Below are 24,079 nucleotides of genomic sequence, written 5' to 3' on the forward strand. Positions count from 1 at the left end.
AATTTCAACAGTAACAGCAGTCCACTCATGGAGACATTTCTGGATCTTTGCACTTGAAACCATCTTAGGAGTGCATCTAGGTCTGGAGAACTGTTTTTTCTGGCCCTCTTTCTGTCCTAGATTATTTACATTATGTAATGACTTTGTAATTTCATTGATGTTGATCACTTTAACTCACCTGTCCAAAGTTATGAGCATTGGTTTCCACTTTTGATTTGTCCTTCAAAATCTGACTTATTGTTTTCTGGCAATGTTGTACTTCTCACATAAATCTTTCCTGCTAGCTCCTATCTCAGCTTCATTGATTATGTTGAGGTTATTGGTAATAGACAATTGTGCGCACATTATGTTGAGTTTATTTGTAATAGACAATTGTGTTCACTTTTTACTCATTGCAATTTTTTTACTGTTGGTGAATTAGTAGTGGATAACTTATGGTTTTATAAATGTGATTGAATGTGAAAGGGTGAAAAATTCTATATTAATCAGAATATGAGTCATTGGCTATGTTAATGTCAGTAACTAATATAATACTGTACTTTCTAGTAAACAGCAAATGTTTTCTAAGAAAAGGAGAAGCACATGGTTTACTACCTGTTGTGCTTGGAGGCAGTTCACTGTAATCGAGATCTCTCAAATAGCAGTTCAGAATAATTAGGTTCAATCTAACCAACTTTGTCTACTTACTTTCTAGTAAAAGTATGCAGTTTTCCTTTTTTAATCTCTGTCTTCAAAATTTGTTTTTTAGAATTGCTGCTTGTTAAAAAGAATTCTTATTTTTTTAAATTAGCAAATTTGCATAAGTAAGTGTGAATTTTCAGGGCTCCTGTCAACCTAGTCATACATACCAGATGGCAGTTTAATTTAGTTCTGAACTGAAAAATCAGGCTTCCTGATACCAGTTAGGATAATTGACACTGACATTTTTATCAATAGGAAGTAAAAAGGAGAGAACATTCATGATGTGGATAAGACAATGGAGTTAGACCTTAATAATAAATTTTTAGGTAACCATACATACTCACTATCAAATCAAATTTCAATTTATTAACAAAACATATAAATCAAGATTAACAAAAAATTGAGATTGTGAATACACCTAGATAATTTCTACTGATCCACATCTTAACATGTTTAAATACAATTTATTTTTGTTACTTTTCTCGAGACTACAGAAATTATCCTATATTTGATTTTTACTTTTTCAAAAGGAGAGAGAGAGTTTACAACATACTTTAATTAGTATATACCTCTATAATATTTTCTCTATTATTTCTTTTTGACAGTATTTTGCCTTCTGTCTATCGAGGCATTGGAGGTCATGGATAACTTTTCTTCTTTAGGCGGGAAAATTCTAAGCTGTAGATTTTCTTCAGAGAACGATTATGAATGATCAGGAATCTCAAAGATTGTTCGGAATCACTAAGAACTGCCCCAAGTTAGGTGACGTCTCCTTTTTATCTGAAAAATTTAACCAATAAAATTTGTCTAAATAATGTTTCCACTCTTCTGCCATGTGATGGAAGAAAGACAGTTTAGTGGATAAGGATTGGACCCTGGACGTTTGAACTGGGTAGTTGTGTTTTATCTCGGCTTTGTGTTTTGGTCATGATTTTTGTTAAGTGTGTGCATTGTTGATGATTACTATGTATCGTTGGAATCAGGGGATTAAACACTTTTAGTAAGTATTACTTTTTTGTGATTTGGGCTATTCCTGTGAAAGTTATCACCATGCTCGCATTGAGCATTTGGTACATTTTTTTAATTTGCTGTCAATGGTTATATTTATTATGTAATGTCTGTTATGTTTCCTGTTAATATTGCTAACTTTCATTTTTTATTTTTTGTGTAATCGGTGTTGTCAGCTCACACAATACCCTTTGTGTGAGCTGAACAGTCTGCTGTTCAGCTTACACAAAGGGTATTGTTCTTGGCAATATTGCAGTGTAGCCATTTGACATTGTGGTTTTCTGTCTCTTGTGACATTAACAAAATCTTCCACAGTAAACAATCGGTTTGTAGCTACTTTAAGCTACATTTTATTGCTGGGTTTTATTTATTTTATGCTGACTGATTTCTTAATTTACCTCAAAGTGTTTCAGCCGATTGGCAAATGTTGAGTTTATTTGGTGGGATTTTTTCAGACAGCTGTATTTTTTTGTGCATGTGTCATTCTTTTCAATACATTTTACTGCATTCAGTTACTTTAATTTGTTTGTGGTTTTGTCTGTACAGTTTTCCAGTGGTATGAATTGTCATGCCGATTGGTGTTTTTTTTTTTGGTGGCTACGTGGACTATTGCCAACTCGGTGAACAATATATACTCCTTTGTTTAATGGACTCATCTAAGCACCACAGGCTTCAGATGGAGGAGGACAGTGCAGAAACAACTCAACCCACTGTTCGTATTGAATTACTTGAAACCTCTATCTTAAATGATGCTGGTTGTAGACTTGGTTGCATTATGGACTTATACCCTGAGAGTACAAGCACAACAATCAAGAAAGAAGAGCATCTTGAAATAAGAGAGCATGTCTTGTGATTGTTTGGTTATCTTAATCAAACGGTTGGCATCTTAGCTTAATTCGGGAACGGCATACAGGAAAAAGGAAGCAGTGACATGAAAACAACAACTCAACTTATGAAATACTCAGACAATATCAGGCAGCCAGCCAGGCCAAGCTCAACAATTAGGGTCATTAGCCAAACTATTAACCCTTTCCACCCATAGCCCGAAATAACTTGGGCTGTGCGTGACGCTGCACAGTCCATATCCCAAGATATCTCGGGCATGGACTTTAAAGGGCCATTAAAAAAAGCCTTGACTTATAACTTTTCTGAAAATGTATGGATCAGCATATATACATCGTTATCTATGATCTGTGCAAATTTCATGAATTATTTTTGCCACAAAATATTTTATGACAATTTATTAACTAGGTAATTAATTGCGCTATTGTTTTTTATGGGAGTTTTTTAATCAAATTAATTAAATTGTTCTAAACTTCTATTTCACTGATTTGACTTCAGTAAAATTTTTTAAAATGCTATTGGATGTTTTTTATGACATCAGCAGGTTTTTTTTTTTTTGTTTTTTGTTCTGTAGAATTTTTTCCACATACCTTTTTTTCAGTCCCCTCATAATTTAATAGCATTAAAATCAACAATATTGTGTTATATTTAAACACATGGGGTAAGTTAGTCCCCTCCTGCTTTAAAGCAATATTCCCCAGAAGCGTACATGAGAACTACCTGGAAAAGTGGACTCCAGCTGTTCTCAAGGTCAACCAGTTTGTAAACAATATAGACTGCATGTGTGAAATTTCATGCCTTGCTAAATGAAAGAGTAACAATCCTTACAGCTTTATTTTTCAAATAAAAGCATTTATTTTAAATTATTTTTATTTTTTTATATACTTTATTTGTAAAAACACTTTTTGGGGATTTTTATTTCGCAGGAATTATTTCCTGGCAATTTTTTTGGATGTCAGATTTGCGTTTAAGCAGAAATAATTATTTCATATAAAAAATAAATTTTTTGTGGATTTCTTAGTTGCATTTGAATCAGAACAAGAGTAGTGAAGCAGTTAATAGAAAAATTAACAATGAAGGAACCAGTGGAAATCACGTCATCCTTATTTATCCAAAGGAAAATGACCATGGAAATAACCCTAACATGGAGAAAATAGAATCTAAAGACCTAAACACTATGGAACTGCACAAGATAAAAGTCAACATTAAAGATGTTAAAAGAGTAGCAGGAAATGGCATTTGTGTTAGAGTGGGTGGCCCACAAGACAGTGAAAAATTAAAGGAAGCCATTACAGTGATCCCTGAAGTTAGTCAACAAATAAACAATTGTATACTTGCTTACTGGAGAATTCAACTTAAAATCCATTTAACTATCCAGCATAATTCTTTAATAACATAAAAACGTTTTCAAATGCATTGAGCGTTCATCATCAGTTATTTCTCTAATTTGAAACGGGAAATTTGAAAAATTATGCAATCGAATTTCAAATAAATGGTTATGTAAAAAATTAAAAGGTAACATGTTATAAATGAAAATGATATACAAATTTTTGTGTATTTAATAAATAATAATAAAAAAATAAATAAATAAAAATAAAAAATCTATCCAAGATCATCCTAAGTCCGATCAAGCCTTTTTTATAGATCTATGCCAATTCGTCGCAAACAGATTTCCAAGTAGACGAAAGCCCATCTGCATCCCTATAGTTGATACACTGCATGCTCTTCTGCACCCTGTGGATTTCATCTTTTCGAGATATTTTACCACGTGTCTAGATCTGGTAGCTTTTATTATAGAGGCATGGTCCCAGAAAACAGTAATGCCTTGTTGCTTAGCATAAGTGGCAAGGACTGTACTGTCAACAGTTTTGCTCACTGAAAGCTTATGTTCATTGATTCTTTTTTTCAAATTCCTCAAAGTTGCGCCTATATATACTAAGTTAGAGTTGAACCTATGGTCTCTTAGCTGTATTGAGTATATTCCTGTTAAGGAGTTACATTCATAATGCCTCTTATCATTCCTTAATATCCTGTATATAGTGGGATTACGTCGATAAATCATTTGTAAGTTCTTATTTTTGGAAACCCTCTCTTGACAATCGGTTTAAGGAGGGGTATATAATCGAGGACAACTTTTTCTTTTTGGTTGTTTTGCTTTTGCCTACTTGCCAGATTATTATCCTTAATGAGAGCCTCTATTCTTTTCCTCCCGTAGCCATGCTGTATGGCATATATTGTATAGTATATATAGTATATTAATAGTAATATATAATAGTATATATTGTAATTCCTTAACTGTATCGCAAACGTTTGTGCAATGCGTGTGCGCTCTTCTTATCCAAGATCAAAATACCACCATTTTAATATGCTCCGGATCTGCCGAATTCTTAGGGATAATGACGGGGATAGATGTCAGTTTATGATAAATGTTGGTTCTGACTTCCCCTTTTTTGCATGTTATATTTTTTTGGGGGGCCGAAAGGACCGAGTTTTATGCAAGGCTATGTAGCCTGCCCAAGTTAACTTGGGCAAAGAACTTAAAGCGTTAATGGAAGGATACATAGCTTCAAAGTCTAAAACTGTAATAAATTCTTGATCCGTCAGAGCAATATTTATAAACTTCTGGCTAATACCAAGGACAAATGCAGCGAGACCAGGAGTCTACACGGTTTCACTAGAGGGCAGCAGATCTAACCTGTGCAAGAGGCTAACATACATTGGCTCAACCAATAGATCACTTAAATGGAGGATAGCTGAGCACAAGTACGACGCATGCAACAAAAAGTTCACTTACACCCTAGCCCAGTTTGCAAGCAAACCTCGTATAATGACCAAATGGGAAGAGGCGAGGATTATTATTCCTATGCACGACCACACCAAGCTTAGAACAGTTGAAACAATTGAAATATTTAAGCAATCCCTCAAGGACGGTTGTATTAACAGCAGAGATGCAGACTCACTCTCCTCTGCATGGAAATCACTCTTTGACAACCCCTTAAACTAAATAGACCAATTCACCCTTGCCGTGTGTAACTATTAGTGCTTTTTTACTTGTCACGTTTATTTTCCAATTCTGCTTTCCAATTGCAGCCCCTTTGCCGTCTATGGTCGTTCGCACACCTCTTCTTACTGTATCGTTAACTATTTACGGCGTCAACTATGATGTCACTCCCCATTAACCCCCTATCGTGATAGTGCATCTTCTTTACGTAGTGTGCTTACTTTACAATTTATTCCCCAACCTTAGCGAGTATCCCATCATGAACCTGTATATCAGCAGTACTTACACTATAAAATAAAATAAAAAACTCTTCAAACCTTTAACCGGAGTGCTTCTATTTTTAGAATTGCTAACGTTTTCGTCGCCCCTCCTGGGCTCTTCTTCAGGCTATAACAAATGGGCCTTTAATATTCAAATAAACATTCGATATGAATCTCTTCCGAATTCGATCATTTGAAATTGTTTCGAAGTTGTGTTGCGCATGCTCCATATTCATCCCTTTAAATGCTGTTATCTATCAAAATCTCTTCTGAATTCTATCTTTGTATTGCGCATGCTCCATACTCACCTCTTTAAATGCTGTTATCCAGCAAAATCTTCCATGCTATCGATAGGGCCATTTCCTCTTTATAATTAATACACGTGCCATTTCTTTCCGCTTTAAATATCTCTATGGTCTCTAGCCATTTTAGTTGTTGAGGGTTGGAGTTGGTTTTAATAATTTTTGCCGCGCGCAGGTCCGCCGTTATTTCCTGTTCCGAAGCATATGTTGCCAGGGCCGTTGTGTATCTACCGTGCTGTATATCTGACTCATGTTCTTTTAACCTCACTTTTAACGAATGCTTCATGGAACCAATATATGTCAGTTGTCTATCATATCTTTTGTCTTCTAGTGGTACTGCGTATACTCCTGGGAGTCTTTCAGGGTTAGGTCGGTCTTTGCCATTAGCTAGTATCCTGAAGACAGTTTGACACCTTCTGTATGCTATATTTATGTCTCTTCTTTTGGCTATCTTGTTGTAGACTGATTTCAGTATTGGATTATATGTTATAGGTATCCTCTCATTTTCTTGATCAGGTATATTTAATGGTGGCCCTGCCTGATCAATGGCTTTTTGGGAAACATCATACCTTTTAGATAAATTTTTGACTAGAGTGTTGTATCCATGAGCTACAGCAATATCCCCTATATGTTGGAGTTCCTTTGTTAGAGCTTGTTGCGTCGAGGAGTGCGTGTGTGCACTTCTCACTAATGCTCTGAAAGCGGCGATTTTGTATGAGATAGGGTCGCACGAACTTCTTGGAATATATGTTGGGAAGGTGCTAGGTTTTCGGTGTACAGATGTAAGTATGTTAGCTCCCCCGAAGTTGATATCAATGTCCAAGAAATGCACCCTCGAAGAGTCATGCTGTTCTACTTCTAATGATAGCCTATATGGATTGTTATTCATGTCTTCTAGGAAGAGTTTTATGTCTGGTTCCACCTTCCAAAATATAACAATGTCGTCAATATATCGTTTATATAACAAGATATTGTGCAAAAAACGTGGTAGGACGTTGTTTTCCAATCTTCTGATTACCATTTCGCACAAATCACCCGATAACGGGCTACCCATCGGGACTCCTTTCTCTTGCAAGTACGTTTTCCCATTAAATTGGAAAAGAGAGCTATAGTATACCAAATGTACTAGCTCAAGAATCTGTTGGTGCATTGTGGTGTCCTCAACTGTCGAAAACAGATAGTTTCTGAGCTCACAAAAACACGGTGGTAGTTCTATTGAAGGAAATAACGAACGGAAGTCCAAAACTGTAGCATAAGCTGGCCGTGCCATCTTCTTCAATTGTTCTACAAGTTCTGCTGGGTTAGATGTATTGAATTGGTACCCTTCCTAGACAACTGACATATATTGGTTCCACGAAGCGTTCATTAAAAGTGAGGTTAAAAGAACATGAGTCAGATATACAGCACGGTAGATACACAACGGCCCTGGCAACATATGCTTCGGAACAGGAAATAATGGCAGGCCTGCGCACGGCAAAAATCATTAAAACCAACTCCAACCATCAACAATTAAAATGGCTAGAGGCCATGGAGATATTTAAGGCGGGAAGAAACGGCACATGTATTAATTATAAAGAGGAAATGGCCCTATCGATAGCATGGAAGATTTTGCTGGATAACAGCGTTTAAAGAGGTGAGTATGGAGCATGCGCAATACAAAGATAGAATTTGGAAGAGATTTTGATAGATAATAGTGTTTAAAGGGATGAATATGGAGCATGCGCAACACAACTTCGGAACAATTTCAAATGATCGAATTCGGAAGAGATTCATATCGAATGTTTATTTGAATATTAAAGGCCCATTTGTTATAGCCTGAAGAAGAGCCCAGGAGGGGCGACGAAAACGTTAGCAATTCTAAAAATAGAAGCACTCCGGTTAAAGGTTTGAAGAGTTTTTTATTTTATTTTATTTAAACACCGGTGTGTAGAGAGATTGTACTTACACTAATGTCGTTTAGGCCTAACGGTTAGCAGAGACAAAGCGATTTTGTTTTTCTCTTGAGCAATTTGGTTTTTTTGGAGGGGAGTCAGCATAGCAGGACGTATCACACTACGATCTTGTCTGAGGTGGACTTGAATTTGAGCTACTGACCCTACTTCAGATTGGGTCATTGCTGGGTCAGACAATCCCTTTAAAACTGAAGGGACGAGAACCCCAGACAATTTTTCGAGTGTTTCTCAATCAAGTTGGAAGAAAGCTAGAGTTCCCTTGGAAGGTGTTTTAGTGTTGATTTTATTTAAAATTTTTAAATCTTTGCCAAGATGTCAAGAAATGATTTTACACTTTCAAGTAAAATTGCCTTGCTGGATAAAATTAAAAGCCAGCCATTGAATACAAGCCATCGTAGTGTGACCAAACGTCGGCACCTCTAGTGCCTTGTCAGAACTGACACCACTGTGTCCCAATTGACACAGAAGCTGAGATGGCATGTTGATTTGGTATTAGAACGTTAGTCACGCAAGCGACTGCGTGTGCAGGCAATTGAACCTCGGATGGAGATGGGTTGAGAGACAGCACACCGGAAGTAAAGTACTCAGATATGAGAGTTAACAACTAAATAACCATTTAATAATTACAAAAGAAAGGTTACAAGATACATATCATAATATCAGATTAACTGACCTATTTAACAGAGTGATTGCGATAGAGAGAGAATTCACAAGATACGCACGGGAATAAATACCTTGTAGAAAATCTTGGTTACAATGTTCTGAGGGTAGAGGATCCTGTAGGAGATATTGATCTGATGCGAGCCGGTTGGGTGGACAGGAAGAACATTCTGGTGGACAGTTCTTATTCCGACAATAGATGTGTACAAATAGATATTATGGCCGTATGCGAGGAGGTATCTGAAAATGATGTATCCCAAGGAGCACAGGGTATCCACAAATTAGAACATAAGTGATTCGATCAAGGAACTGGCAACAACTGACCATATCAGCACAATATCGCCTGTCTAAGAGGTCAGCAGATTACAGGAATGCGTCATTTTCGCTGTCAAGAAAGTTTAAGTGGAGATTTTCTCAGGTAGTAGATTCGACAATATTTAAAATACGATATTTACAATCCCTAATTTTTAGAGAATTTTTGTTCAGATGATATTTACAATGCTGACAAAACTGGCCTCTATTATTGAATAATTATTGAATAAGTATGATGATATTGATGATATATTGGATTCTCACAGTAGACTTGCTGATATAACTGGTGTACCAAAATCTACCATTGCGTGTCTCCTACAACAAGAAAATCAACTGCATGAAGAGTGAGCATTACAAAAAGAAATTCCAGGAACATCTAAAAGAAAGCATGATGGAAAAGATCCAGAAGTTGAAGAAGCATTATATTGATGGTTTTCTATGGTTAGTGGACAAGGTATAAATATCAGTGGTCCAATGTTGAAGACAAAGTCAGAGAAGATTGCTAAAAAGCTAAGCCACAATGATTTTCAAGCAACTAATAGGTTGGTTGTCTTGATCTAAAGTGAGACACAATATTAAGTACAAAAAAGTACATGGTGAAAAGGGCAGTGCAGATAATGTAAGTGCTGAACAGTGGAAAAAAACTAAAATCCCTAATTTTTAGAGAATTTTTGTTCAGATGATATTTACAATGCTGACAAAACTGGCCTCTATTATTGTGCTATGCCAGATCCCTGTGTTATAAGCACATTGCATTGTCAGGGTATAAGAGAGCAATGGACCCTGCATTACTGTGTTATTCTGTGCAAATATGACAGGTGCCGACAAACGAAAAGTGCTAAGCCTTGATGCTTTAAGGGGATAAGAATAGAGAGTTTACCAGTAGAGTACCATGTCAACAGTAATGTGTGGATGAAATTTTTCAGAAGTGGCTTATGAGTTGGAACATAGAGTTACAATGTAAGCAAAGGAAAATTTTGTTGCTTCTCGATAATTGTGCTGCATATTTTCATTTAGATAATCTCAAAAATATATGGCTGGAATTTCTTCCTCCTAATACAAAATCTTAGTGCAACCAATGGACATGGGGGTAATAAAAAATTTAAAGACATTGTATTGAGGAAAATTGGTAAATTACATACTGGAATATATTGAAGAAAACTAATGACAAATTCTCAAACTAAATTATAATGTCAAATGAAACTGATAAACATAAAATAACATTTGGACTTAACTCCTCACAAATAATGTATATCATCATGGCCAACTCATTTTATTTCAGTAACTGCTGAGTCACTTTCTTCTTGCTTGGAGTTGCTATTCTCACTTATATACTCACTTTTGAAGTCACTTTCTGTTTTGAGGCCTGAAATTTTAATTTAAAATCTTTTTCACTTTTATTAATATATTATTATAATAGTTATTGTAAAATTCATTTTAATTTTACAGGAAAAATTAGCAGAAAAACTTTCTGAACAACAGGAAATTGAAAATAAAATAAAAAAGATGAAAGAGGATGAAGATATGTTACAACCACAATATAATGAAGCAAGAAGTCAGTTAGCTCAGGAAAACAGATTGTTAAATAATAAAAAGGCAAGTAAATAGAAATTAAATTTTTGAATGATGTGAGATAAATATAATATTTCTGTCTAATAATTTATAATATAATTTAGCATGTTTTAATAAAAGTGTAGTATATCATTCCTTAATTTGTTATAAAAATTGTATAGTAATGTATTGTAGTCTATTAACAAAATAGATAATTTTATACAAGCAAAGTAATTTTTGGTAGTAGTAGTAGTAGTAAGAAAATAGAAAAACAGTACATTGTAGAAGCTGCTGCAGGTTGAACCAATATTCCAATAAAATAACTGATAGAAGAATATAAGAATATTCAGAAACATCTAAAGCAGTGTTTCTCAACCTCTAACGAATCATTGCCCCCTTCAATAAAACCGTTACGTAGTATCATCCCCTTCACTACAAAATTCCAATGCCAAGGGCCAAGACTAACGCCAAATTCGTATTGCATCGAATAGAATAGTGACTAGCATAATGTTATTTGTTTAATTATTGTATGATGTAACGAGTAAAATATCTAATTATTCTTAATATAATGTTTTACTATATCGCCCAGAAAATTGTTTTTCACCCCCAAAATATAAATTGTTACTAATCGCCTCCTCAACATGGAAAAACGCTCACATGGGGGCGATATTGCCCATGTTGAGAAACACTGATCTAAAGCATAAAATTAAAAGGTGATTTTATGAGTTTGATTTAAATGTGAACATAATTTAAGTCATTCTGTTGCAAATTGGAATAATGAAATGCATATGTTTGAGTTATGAACTATAGGTAACATTGTAGAGGAAACTGTAAATGTCAGAAATAGTAATATAAATTTTTATGCATTGGATAACATTAAATCAAAAAGAGAACAATTTTTTAAATTACTTAAATTTTTAAATAAATTTTATTCAATCTACTCAAATCAGAATTACTTATTTCAACCTTTGTGTATATTCAATTATTCAATGCTTATTTTTAAAGTTGCAAATAAAAAGACTAAAAGTAGTTTTTACTAAAACTACATTGTTTTATTTTTTAAACTTTGTACTAACTTGCTTTACTAGTTTTAGTTTGAACTGAATTGCAAGTATTTCTTTATACTCAGTTGTAAATAAATAAAGCAAATTATATACAGGTAGCCCTTGGTTTACGCTGGCTCAATTTACACCAATTCACAATAATGCCGCTGTGCAATTTGCCATTTTGCGGTGTAATTCCCCAATTTTCCCTATGCCAGACTGAGTTTCGTTTCAGTGTCGATGTATTTACTGAGCCACAACATTGTACATTCGTTAAAACAAAGATTTTTATTGAATATGTTTATTTTTTCTGTTTAGGCCTAATATTATTGGGTTTGCATTAAATTAAAATTAAAATACTAAACGTTTATGGTTCCGATGAGTCAAGTTATTAAACTTAATAGTCCAATAAATGTCGTCCAAATCCAGAGCGCTAATAAATGCGAATAGTTTGTATCCCATATCAGTTCGTTCAGGAAAACACCTTATGATGCAGTAACACTTCTGGCAATCACAAATTATCGTTAGTGAGACGAAATCTACTTCTCATTGGCCAGACAATATCTGCTTCTTGTCAGTTAGATGATATCTAACTCTCTTTAGCGAGACGGAACCAACTTAAAGTTTTCCGCCCAAACTGACCTTATATATGCGCTATGGCAGTTGACCAATCAGTGTCTGCTAGTCTGTAGCTCTATTTTGGGTTAGCGTATCCTTTCAACTGTGGAAAGTTTGATGGATGAACTTTGTGAGTTAAATAATGATTGGGAGCAAAGTGCAAATGTAAAAAGGAGCATTATTGCATTCATTCGACCATATTCTGAAATTATTAATGAAAGAAAACAAAAATCTAAACAATTACAATTGGATACTTTTTCCAAAAAAATGTAAGAGATCCGAAACTTTCAAATATAATTTATTTTTCTTAAGATTTTTTAATAAAAGCATTTCATTTTATTTTATCATAAAATACATTTTTTAAAATTAAATTTATAATATATGTATTTTGTATTATATTGTATTAATAAACAAAATTATTTGCTCATTTTTCACTTATGTAGAACCTAAAACCCTATACCTCACTGTAAATATGGGTTTGTTTTATGCCGATTCAATTTGCGCTGGCTTTTGTAGGAACGGAACTGCGGCGTAAATAGAGGGCTACCTGTACTAGTTTATATGAATAAAAAACTTAGTAACAAAAACCAAAATTTATATTTTTTCCATAATACTACTGCTGATAAAGTTTGTAAAAAAATGCGTATGTTTTTAGTAATGTAATGTCTGTTAAAAAATAATTTGGAAAAATTGATATAGAATAAGCAATATAAAAGATTAATTAAAAAAACTTATACAAATATCATTTAAAAAACAGTTAGAACTGAGGAAAGTTGAAAAAGAAATATCTTCCTTGGAGAAGGAAATAACAGGCTTGAAAACAAGAATTGAAGAATTAAGAAAAGGGTAAGTATTTAATAACCTTAGTGATTAAAGAGTGACTTAATAATTTTAAAAATAAAAAGTTCTTAAAAAGAGAGGAAAAATAAACTATATTGTTATAATTTTAACAAAAAATTTGTTATCCTATATTTGTGATTATATGAATAGTATTTTCATATTCTTTCTAAAAATATGGTTTAAAACAATTTTATAAAATTCAATTATTTAAAATTTTCTTAATAAATATAAAATAATTCTAAATGTTTAAAATTTAATTACAACTTGGCATTCAAATTCCTGTTACAACAAATGATGATTTTTAATACTCAATGCAATATTCAAATTGAATAATCCTGGTATTACTAATTTTGTTAATGTGTATTTGTGAAAAATGCAAAAGTTGTAGCTAGTAAAAGCGTGAAGAAGAGTGCAACCTTGTTTTCGGTGTCTAGTTCATATATTTTAATGGCATTGTGTATGTTGTAGAGCAATTGTGTAGTTTAGTGATATGTTTATCACAAAATTTTAGTGAAATCTAACCTTTAATAGTTTATTACTATAGATTTACTGCTGTAATAAACTAATATGTCAGGTCATTCCATAAATAGTGTCTGTTTGCATGTCCATGAAAATAATGCCATACAATACAATTGGTGAACTACATCAAGGTTGCAATACTAGTGCTAATACAATGAACTACACCAAGGTTGCAATACTAGTGCTGGATAGGACAGTTCATTGTGTACATGTGTACAGAGTGTGATTGATGTACAGCAAGTTGTGTGTTGGTGACGTGTTTAACTTAACACCCATTGACGAGATAACTCGTCAAGTTTACATAGCGTTATGAAAAACGCGGTCCTTAAGGCCATTTTTGACAAAAAAAATTTTTTTTTTTCAACTTTTGGAATGTTTTTTAAGTCTCCAAATTTTTGCAAAAATTTTTGCCCGTGCAAAAAAATTTTATCGCGATTTTAATGAGCCTTTGATAAGGCTCGATTAAGGCTTAATTGTTTTTTAATGGGAGTTTTTTATCAAATTTATTTCATTGTTCCTAAGTTGTAGTGCACGGATTTTCCTTCGGTAAAGTTATTTAAAGCTAGTTTCTGATGTCAAAAACGACCTCCGATAGTTTTTTAATTTTTTTAATTAATAGATTTTATTATATATAAATTTAATTAATTAGGGGGGGTCGGAAATCGCAATTAAAATCTTAATTTTTTAAAAATATAGGCGTTGCTCATATTCACCCTACTTTAAACCCTTGTCCTCCTGCTACGTCTATGAGAATGCCCCGGGAAATCCGACTCCAGCTGTTCTCAAGGTCATCCAGCTGTGTAAACAATGACTCATCGGTGTTAAATTTCGCAGAAAGGCGAGACAAAGAAACTTAAACTTTGAAGCTTTTTTTTCAAAATAAATGCATTTCTTTTGTTTTTTTTCAGTTTTAAGTATTTTTTTATGTATTTTTTTTGGCTTAATTACATCATAATTAATAACAGGTGGTCGTTAATGGGTTAAGAATCAGTATCTAAACTGAATCTCAACTTGTCACTGAAGAGAACATGGGCCCACTGATTCTGGGTCCAGGACTGATGTTCATTACACCAATTTAAGCAGGCTTTCTTGCAAAAAAATGCAAAAGGAATACATGCCACTGGTTGTCTTACATGAAGTCTACCCTCCTGAAGCCTTCAATAAACAGTTTACTTTGAAACAGTCACTCCAGAGGCCTCTAAGAGCTCACTGGAGAGCTTAGCATCTGTCATCTCCCTATGATGCTTAGCAGTCACAACCTGATAGCAGTCTTCTTGAGTTGTGGTTGATCTTTTTCACTTTTGTCCTGGTCTTCTGGAGCAGGTTTCATTTTCTTAGAATTGCTTCCAGAGCTGATAGACCACATTTCTTTTAAGTCATTTTGTGACTTTGATCTGGAATTTGCCTGCTTCCATTTTTCCAATAGATCTTCATTATAAATTATTTGATAAACGACTATGTGAAGCCATTATGTCAGAATTTATTCAAAGTGTAATAAATTTTTAAACAATAACAGAGATAAGATGTGTCAACAGTGAGTGCTTATCAAGAATGATTAATAATTTGCATATTTTCAGGTGCACAAAATCAAAAGATTATGATAGATGAATTTGTAAGATAAATTTACATAGTGTTAGGAGTATTAAGTACTGGGGTTGGATGTCACGCCAACAGTTATCTCAATCAAAACTTCTTCCAAAACTTCAGACTATGAGGCGTTAAATATATTTAACGCCTCATAGTCTGAAGACGACGTGCATATTTATGTTGAAAGCGCTCGCAAGAATAAATTATTTTAAAATATATTTAACGCCTCATAGTCTGAAGTTTTGGAAGACGTTTTGATTGAAATTTACATAGGTCTTTTAATTTTGGTCATCTTAGCTTAAGTAATTTTAGTGTAATATTCAAAAAAGCATTTGCTCAGTTATAAATGTACAATGGAAAAAACCAAACCTGCACTGTGAAAACAAACATTTACAAATGTTTTCGTCTGTGTAGAAATAGACATCATCAGCTAAATGATATAGAATCAAACGGCTAATGGCTAATGAAAATCAAATGCTTTTTTAGATGTTCCAACTGATTATGTAATTAGAATACGTTGGGTTTAAAATTTCAAAATATGTATATTATGTAAATGATAAATGAATAAATAATCAATATTTTCACATTAATTATTATGACATAGATACACTATGCAATTTAAATCAACATTAATGTGCATTTGTGTCAGCAGAATCTAGTTCAAAAATGGCACACGATGCTGTGGACAGTATGTCTGTTTTCTTAAAGTTAATAGCGACTCCCTGCTTAATTGCTCTGTACATTTCAACGGCCTCCAGGTAACATTAAAAGTGCTCAGCAAGTAAACACATAAATTAAAACACCTTAATTTGTTGCTGAGAAATATATTTTAAACACAAACGTTTTCAACCTGATTAACAGGCCATCCTCAGGTCTAAAAAAACGAAAATGGAACAGATACGTTTCATGTATAGAATAATTCTCTTGTATATTTTTAAAAATTTTTGTTCTAAATTTTGATTTAAATATTTATATTCTATACATGGAACGTATCTGTTCCATTTTCGTTTTTTAGACCTGAGGATGGCCTGTTAATCAGGTTGAAAACGTTTGTGTTTAAAATATATTTCTCAGCAACAAATTAAGGTGTTTTAATTTATGGCCTCCAGGTATTTAAGTTGTACTCGTTCTGAAACCCTATGCAATAATTTTATGTCCTGCAGTTCAACACGTACGTCCTCACTACCTGCATATGTCGCTAGTGTCATAGTTGACAACTTTTTTCTAAATTAAATATTCATGCTTCTTCATCCTCATGGCCAGACCTCTCACTGTTGCTTTGATGTATATTAATGAGCAATTGACTCGTTTGTCAGAAACAGGTACTGAGTAAACCCCTGGAGACTAGGAGTCATGTATATTGCTTTTATCATATATTATGAGTGAAAAGATAGTTGGGGTGCGTCGATATGATAAGTATACCTTAGTAGTCTCTGTACATATTACAAAGTGTTTTGTTATATGTGATGACTTTCATTGGCTCTTCTTGTTGAATAGTTCTAGTTTTTTTACTTAGATATTGTTTTGTGAGGTGTTTGACCAAAGAGGACGAGTACCCATGTTGTTTTGCCAGGGCCTTGATCCACAACATTTTGTTTTCCTTTTCACTCTGCTTCGAACAATGTGTATGGGCTCTTTTTACCAGTGTTTGAAAATTGAAGACTTTCTACAAGAGTCATTCTAAAAGAAAAGAACGCTTTGATCTGACGAGCCACACAGTTCTTCCACCATCCCCCACTGCTGCGTCATGGACCTCATTTTTTTGCGCCAGCTGATGCTAGCTGCAATGATTTTTTACTGTTTATAGTGTGACTTTGAAATGTGGGAAAAATTAAAGATACTGCCAAGTGTGAGGTTCGTAGTGTAATATGCTTTTTGAATGCAAAAAAGTTTGACCTATCGAAATTTACAGACAGATAATCGAGGTATATGGTAATGTGATGAATAAAGCTTCAGTTCGAAGCAAACAATGGGGATTGCTGTCCAGAGGCATTCTGCTTCTTTAGGATAACGCATGTGCACATGCTGCTGCATTGATGAAGAACTTGCTTCAGCAGTTTAAGTGGGAAGTTTTTGAACATCTCCTTATAGCCCAGACTTGGCTCAGAGTGATTACCATCTTTTCCCAAAATTGAAGAATTTTTTGGCCAGGTATCACTATGGAAGTGACAATGAACTGAAAGAGGCCGTCAATGACTGGTTCAAGAACTTGGCGGTAACTGAGTGTACAGAAGGCATAGAAAAGCTGGTAATATGCTATGACAAATGTTTAAATTTGTATGGCAACTATGTAAAAAAAATAGCTAAGGTAACTAAAAAACACAACATCTTATTAATCCCAGCAATATTTAATAAGATAATAACGTTTTTGACTGTTTTAAACAGCCTTCATCAGTTAAACTATTTCAAACTAAAAGAATGCTTAAAATAGAATACAAGCTTTAAAAACTCAAATTCCAGCGTAAAACGCAGTCGCATAGTAGAAATGTACATAAATTGTGCATACGATTCGTATTGGAATAAAAATAAACATAATCAAATTTTTTTGCCACAATAATGCCTATTACAAGATTACCATTATGTGCTATGGTAAAATGATTTCCATGCAGTGGATAAACCATCCGCATCCCTATGGTTAATACAGCCCATGTTAATGTGGGCTTTGTAGATTTCCAGCTTCTCAAGATACTTCAGTGCTTGCTTGTTGTTCGTGGCCCTAATGATAGAGGCCTTGTCCCAATGCACGTTGACCTCCTGTTGTTTAGCGAATGCCGCGAGTACAGTGCTATCCAAGTTCTTAGTGATGGAGTATTTATGTTCCTTAATTCTCTGCATTAAATGTCGCATAGTTGCACCAACGTATAATAGATCCGAGTTAAATCAACGAACCTTTAAAGGTATAGCATACACTCCCGTTCTAGTATTCTGGTTTTCTTTTTTTCTTGTCGTTTCTTAATAATCTATATATCGTAGGATTACGCCGATATAGCATTCTTATGTTATTGTTGTTGGCCACTCTCTTCATCAATGTGTGCAAGAAAGGAAAATAATTAAGGACTACTTTTCTTCTTTCATTCCTAGTCAGAAGTTGTCATTTTGTTGGTTTCTGAAACTTTTTAATAAGCCCTTCAATTTCTCTTGTCCGATAACCATGCTGCAAAGCTGTTGTACGAATGTAATTTAATTCCTTATATGTATCATAAACACTGGTACAATGTGTGTATGCACGCTTGATCCATGCACAAAATGCCGCATGTTTAAAATTCCTAGGATCAAAAGAATTTTTTGGAATAATAATAATAGGCTGATAATTCAGTTTTTTATAAATGTCTGTCCATATTTCACCCTCTTTGCATGTGATTGAAAGATCAAGAAAATTTACATTATAAGCACTTTCTTGGTCCAATGATAATGTCAGACCATACGGGTTTTCGTTGATTTTATTAATAAATTTCTGACTGCAACCATCATTCCTCCAGAGTATGAAAACATCATCTACATATCTTGCGTACAAAATGATGTCATTTTGAAAGAAGGAAAGAACTTTGTTTTCCAAACAATTTTATTTTATTTTTATTCCTATACAAATCGTATGCGCAATTTATGTACATTTCTACTATGCGACTGCGTTTTACGTTGGAATTTTTTAAAAGCTTGTATTCTATTTTTAGCATTCTTTTAGTTTGAAATAGTTTAACTGATGAAGGCTGTTTAAAACAGTCAAAAACGTTATTATCCTATTAAATATTGCTGGGATTAATAAGATGTTGTGTTTTTTAGTTATACATTATCCAGTAAGTTCTTTATTTATTTATCTAATAGCTAAGGTATCATGTGTGTTGAAAAATAAGTTTTGTTTCATTATCTTAAATAAAAATATCTAGAGAAACAAATGTTCTTTACTTTTAGAATGACATTCATAGCAATATGGGTCATGTGAATTGTTAGATATAAATAAACGTGAATATGACTCCTTACAGAAAACACAGGTGTAAAGCTGACCATGTTCCATTATGATGTTGATATCCAAAAAAATGTACTGTTGTATGACTCTCCTGTTCAACCCTCAATGACAGGCCATAGGTGTTAACATTAAATTACCTAAGTTCTATGTCAAGGTTAGGTATTTTGTTCCATACTATGAGAATGTCATCAATGTATCTGATGTACAGTGCTATATCTTCAAGAAACTTAGGTAAAATGGCATTCTTGTGCTTTCTGACCATTCATTCACACAAAGTTCCTGATATTGGGCTACCCATAGGTACACTCCTCATTAGTAGGTAAGTTATATCTTAGTATTCAAAGAAGGAAGAGTGTACCATCAAGTGTGCTAGATCTAATACATCCAGTTGATACCTATAAGCACCTTCCACCTTTGTCAGAAGAAAATCTCTCAGCTCACAGAAACAGGGCTCAAGTTTTATAAATGGGAACAATGCTTCATAGTCACATACTGTGAGATATGTGATCGATGAATTGTTAAGATCCCATAGTTTTTGAAGTACTTGTTCTGGATTAGTGACAATGCACATATGTTTCTCTAGATTGCAATTGATGTATATGTTAAGTAGTTACTCCATTTTAATAGTGGGAGAAGTAGTTTTATCTACCACCATATGTAACTGTTGGCCAATTTTATGGGTTTTTGTGAAAACAAATATGCGTGGCTTTGTCAGTACCATAACTCTCATTGAGGACAGATTCAAAATATTAGCAAGGGGAGCCTTGGGATCTTTCACACTCTGGCAGTTATTTTTTTTAAGGAAATCACGAGGTGCTATTGTGCATTCTGTATCTGAGATATATTGTACTATAGCACTGCAGTACAATTCCTTTTTCATATGTACCATGTGTTTTGATTTATCTGCCCTTAGGGCAACAATGTCATGCTCATTCTTCTAGATGCCCTGATGGATGGCCAGAGGATCCTGGATGGAATATTGTTCTGTCTATTGCAGATTGTCATCATTGTTTTCCATCTGAAATATTCCTTAGTAGTGTGATTTAGTCCTTCAATCATTTTCTCGATGTCAAGTATCATTTTGAAGATACTAGACTGAGGGGACACAGAATAAGACAACGAGAGGTCTGGCCATGAGGATGAAGGAGTATGAATATTCCATTAGAAAAAAGTTGTCAACTACGGCGCTAGTGACATATGCAGGTAGTGAGGACGTATGTATTGAACTACAGGACATAAAATTATTGCATAGGGTTTCAGAACGAGTACAACTTAAATACCTGGAGGCCGTTGAAATGTACAGAGCAATTAAGCAGGGAGTCACTATTAACTTTAAGAAAACGGACATACTGTCCACAGCATCGCGTGCCATTTTTGAACTAGATTCCGCTGACACAAATGCATGTTAATGTTGATTTAAATTGCATAGGATATTTATGTCATAATAATTAATGTGAAAATATTGATTATTTATTCATTTATCATTTAGATGATATACATATTTTGAAATTTTAAACCCAATGTATTCTAATTACGTGATCAGTTGGAACATCTAAAAAAGCATTTGATTTTCATTAGCCATTAGCCGTTTGGTTCTATATTGTTTACCTGACGTAACCCAAGGTATACCTGTAGACATCGTCATTTCAAGTTAAGTTGTTCTCAATTATATGTCATTTGTCAAAAAAAATATATTATATGAAAAAATAAAAATCAAGTTTAAGTCATTTTATTTGACTTTACATCTGTCTGCCATAAATATTGAAGTCATAATATCACTAGAAAAGTGTTAAAAGCACATAAAATCATATTAAAATACATAAATTTGCAGTAAATGTTAATATAATCATTGTAAATCCTAGAGAACGAAATATGAAAACATCTGTGACTCTGTGTTGTCATCTTATTTAGTGGTCTTTAAGACCACTAAATAAGATGACAACACAGAGTGACATTACACACTAATTGATCTTATTTAGTGGTCTTTAAGACCACCAATATCTACTGTTTGGAGTCATTGTCAACGCCACTCGATATTGGTAAACTTAACATAAATTAGTTTATTTTCTACTATCGCAAAATAATTTTAATAACTGTATTTGTTATTTAACCTTACAAAATCATCTTATTTTATAATGTCTTAGAGCAAACCACATTTACTAATAAATAGTCGACAATGTACTGTAAACATCGCCAAATTGTAAACATTATACAGTATTTACAAGTATGTACGTACATACATGTATTCGCAAATTTAGATTACTTTTTTTTCTGTACTATATTAAAAACTAAAATTTATTTGTTTGTAAGCTTAAAATAGATTCTTATTAACCATATATTATTAAAAATGCATTTATAAATAAAATACAGAACTGGGAATGGTTATTTGTGGTTTAGCCTAGTGACAAGTAAATTCAGAGACAAGTAAATTCTCTTCTTCACCTCTCCTGGAACAAATTACTGACATAAGGTGAGGTATACCTGTATTTCTATATAGAAGAAAATATTTGTAAATTTTTGTTTTCATGGTGCTGGTTTGGTTTTGTCCATTGTATGTTTATACAAACCCAGTTTTGAGAGAAATACTGAATTTGTTCAGTTAATTTTGGAAACCAGTTTATGCACAGTACATAGTAGATAGATATATTTTAATAAGAAAAGTACCTAAAAATATATATAATACTTAAAAGCAACAAAAATATTACTTTTTGAATTTGCAAATGCATGCATTAGCATTTGCATGGGCTAAGATTTTATTTTCATATTATTCTACAGCTTTATTTCTCTTATTTTCTCTTATAATCATTTCATGTGGTTAGGGTGAACATGTGTTGGTGTAACACACGTGATAAGACAAGAAAGCAAATAGTGATCAAATCGCTTTACTAGTCGAATGAGTTGACAGAGAATGAAATGCCCATCACAGAGACAAAGATATACAGATATATTTACAGTGTCTCCTCTGTCATTCAAACTTCTTGTGACAAATTTAATATACAGTAATACCTCGACTTACGCTACCTCGACTTACGCGAACCTGGAGTTACGCGATTTTCAAATCTCGTCGATTCGTCTTTTGTTTGAGTGTCATGCAACTCTTGATTACTCACTCCCCCCACACTATTGTTCAGCTTACATGTTCGGACGTGTCACGCGGAATCGACACATAGCTACAATTTATTTTGTGTTATTTATTTCTGTGTTTGTTATATCTATGGAGACTTGAGAGATTCTATGTGGTGCTTTCTTGTAACCGTGAACGAATCAAAAGACGAGATAAGATTAACGAGAACATTTATTAGCTTACATATATCCGACTTGGGTTTTACACAAATTGCAAAATTATACCCCGACTTGCGCGAATTCGACTTACGCGGTTATCGCTCGGTCCCACCTATTGCGTAAGTTTGGGGTATCACTGTATACATATAATCCCGATTGAAACTAAGATAATTATAACTAAACTTAATACTGTTACTAGTAGAAAGAGGAAAGGAAGGATAGTTAGAAAATTTACTGGTAGCTAGACCTGTGGGTCCTGAACTAGGTGAATATCGACAGTGATCACTTCATGCACAGTGAATGTACAATCTGTTAGCATCCAGTGGGGTACAAAGCAGTTATTAATAAACATGTGCCGAAGCAGTTCCTTGGACCTCTCTGGAATGGCTATCCCAATTATTTTCTTGTTTCCATTCTTACTTGGTCTATGCTGGCCCTTTCTCTCTTTCACCCCCAGCCTTACACATGGTCCTCCAGTCACTCTTGCTCGACCTCTCTCCTTGGTGTCTAACCCAAAAGTGTCCTTTCTCTTTACCTTGTGTCTATCGGTAGCTTCAGGCAGGACCTCCTGCCTATCTCTTTGTAAATCAACCAATCAGGACCCACAAATAGTACAGCTCCTGTCATGTGACAGGAAAGGGTTAAATTATATGAAATACTAATCACTATTACTACTAACATTTGGTAGGGAACCATGGACTTTGAGAGAAAATTAGGACAGTAGAGAAAAAAGTATAGTAAGTACGAACACTAAAACTATAGCCTAGTTACACAATTAAATAAGAAAAGAAATAAAATAATAAGATGAGCTAAAAATAAATAATTTAGTACAAGAAATCTATACTAATATTATAAAGAGGTAATATTTTGTAAGTTTATATGTAGCGGGTAATCTCCGAAACTACTCATCCGATTTCAAAAATTCTTTTACCAATATTTAGAATGGAACTTAAGAGTGGTCATAGGCTGTATATTATACCGTTATACCGTTAAAATATATCATCTAGGGTTAAGGCTTTTATGTCCAACAGATGGCGCTACGAGTATGACGCCCTAAGTTTGCTTTACTGTGAGGATGAAGTAAAGCAGATCATCATCTATCTATCTATATAAATAAAAATGTAATGTTTGTTTGTTCCTACCGATTCCTTTAAAATTTTGACACAATGCTGCATTCGAATACGCACGTGTTTTATATAATATACATGCCAAAATTCCCCCACTGGGGGAGATGGACAGGATTAAGGCTACTGTGAAGAACTTGGCTTCTATTATACTATTTTAGATGCAGTTTTTGGCGTTTTTGATTGCGTTTTAATAGGGTACGTTAAGAGAATGTACACTAAGAAGGGATTTTTCGAAAAATTTCCCCCCCAACGGGGGAAGTGTTATACATTTATAATAGATACATTTTGAGCCACAACAACGTGTGGCGGGAGTCTGCTAGTTAATGTATATAGAAAGAAATGGAAAGATAATGTTGGAGAGAACAGAGCAGTAGAGATGGTCTAAACAATAATTAGTTATATACTGGGGTAAATGATCAAGAGGTAGACTGAGAAGGTGGAAAGGAAGTTTTAAGGATACTATCAGCAGAATTTGCCCAATCTGTAAAGCCAAGATAATTGAAAGGAAACCAATTTTTATACTTTTTAT

General features: G+C 33.8%; 1 protein-coding gene across 1 annotated transcript in view; it reads left to right on the plus strand.

Moving 5' to 3' along the window:
- LOC111639154 (structural maintenance of chromosomes protein 6-like) overlaps nucleotides 1-24,079 on the plus strand; it is a 138,302-nt gene that overhangs the window by 83,037 nt on the left and 31,186 nt on the right. Inside the window, exons 11-12 of the mRNA XM_023384956.1 lie at nucleotides 10,469-10,615; nucleotides 12,989-13,077. Coding sequence (XP_023240724.1) covers nucleotides 10,469-10,615; nucleotides 12,989-13,077 — 236 coding nt within the window. The remainder of the gene's footprint in view (nucleotides 1-10,468; nucleotides 10,616-12,988; nucleotides 13,078-24,079) is intronic.

Source organism: Centruroides sculpturatus, unplaced genomic scaffold (genome assembly GCF_000671375.1).
Source record: "Centruroides sculpturatus isolate CEXI.00-Female unplaced genomic scaffold, Cexi_2.0 scaffold1024, whole genome shotgun sequence".
NCBI lineage: Eukaryota > Metazoa > Arthropoda > Arachnida > Scorpiones > Buthidae > Centruroides > Centruroides sculpturatus.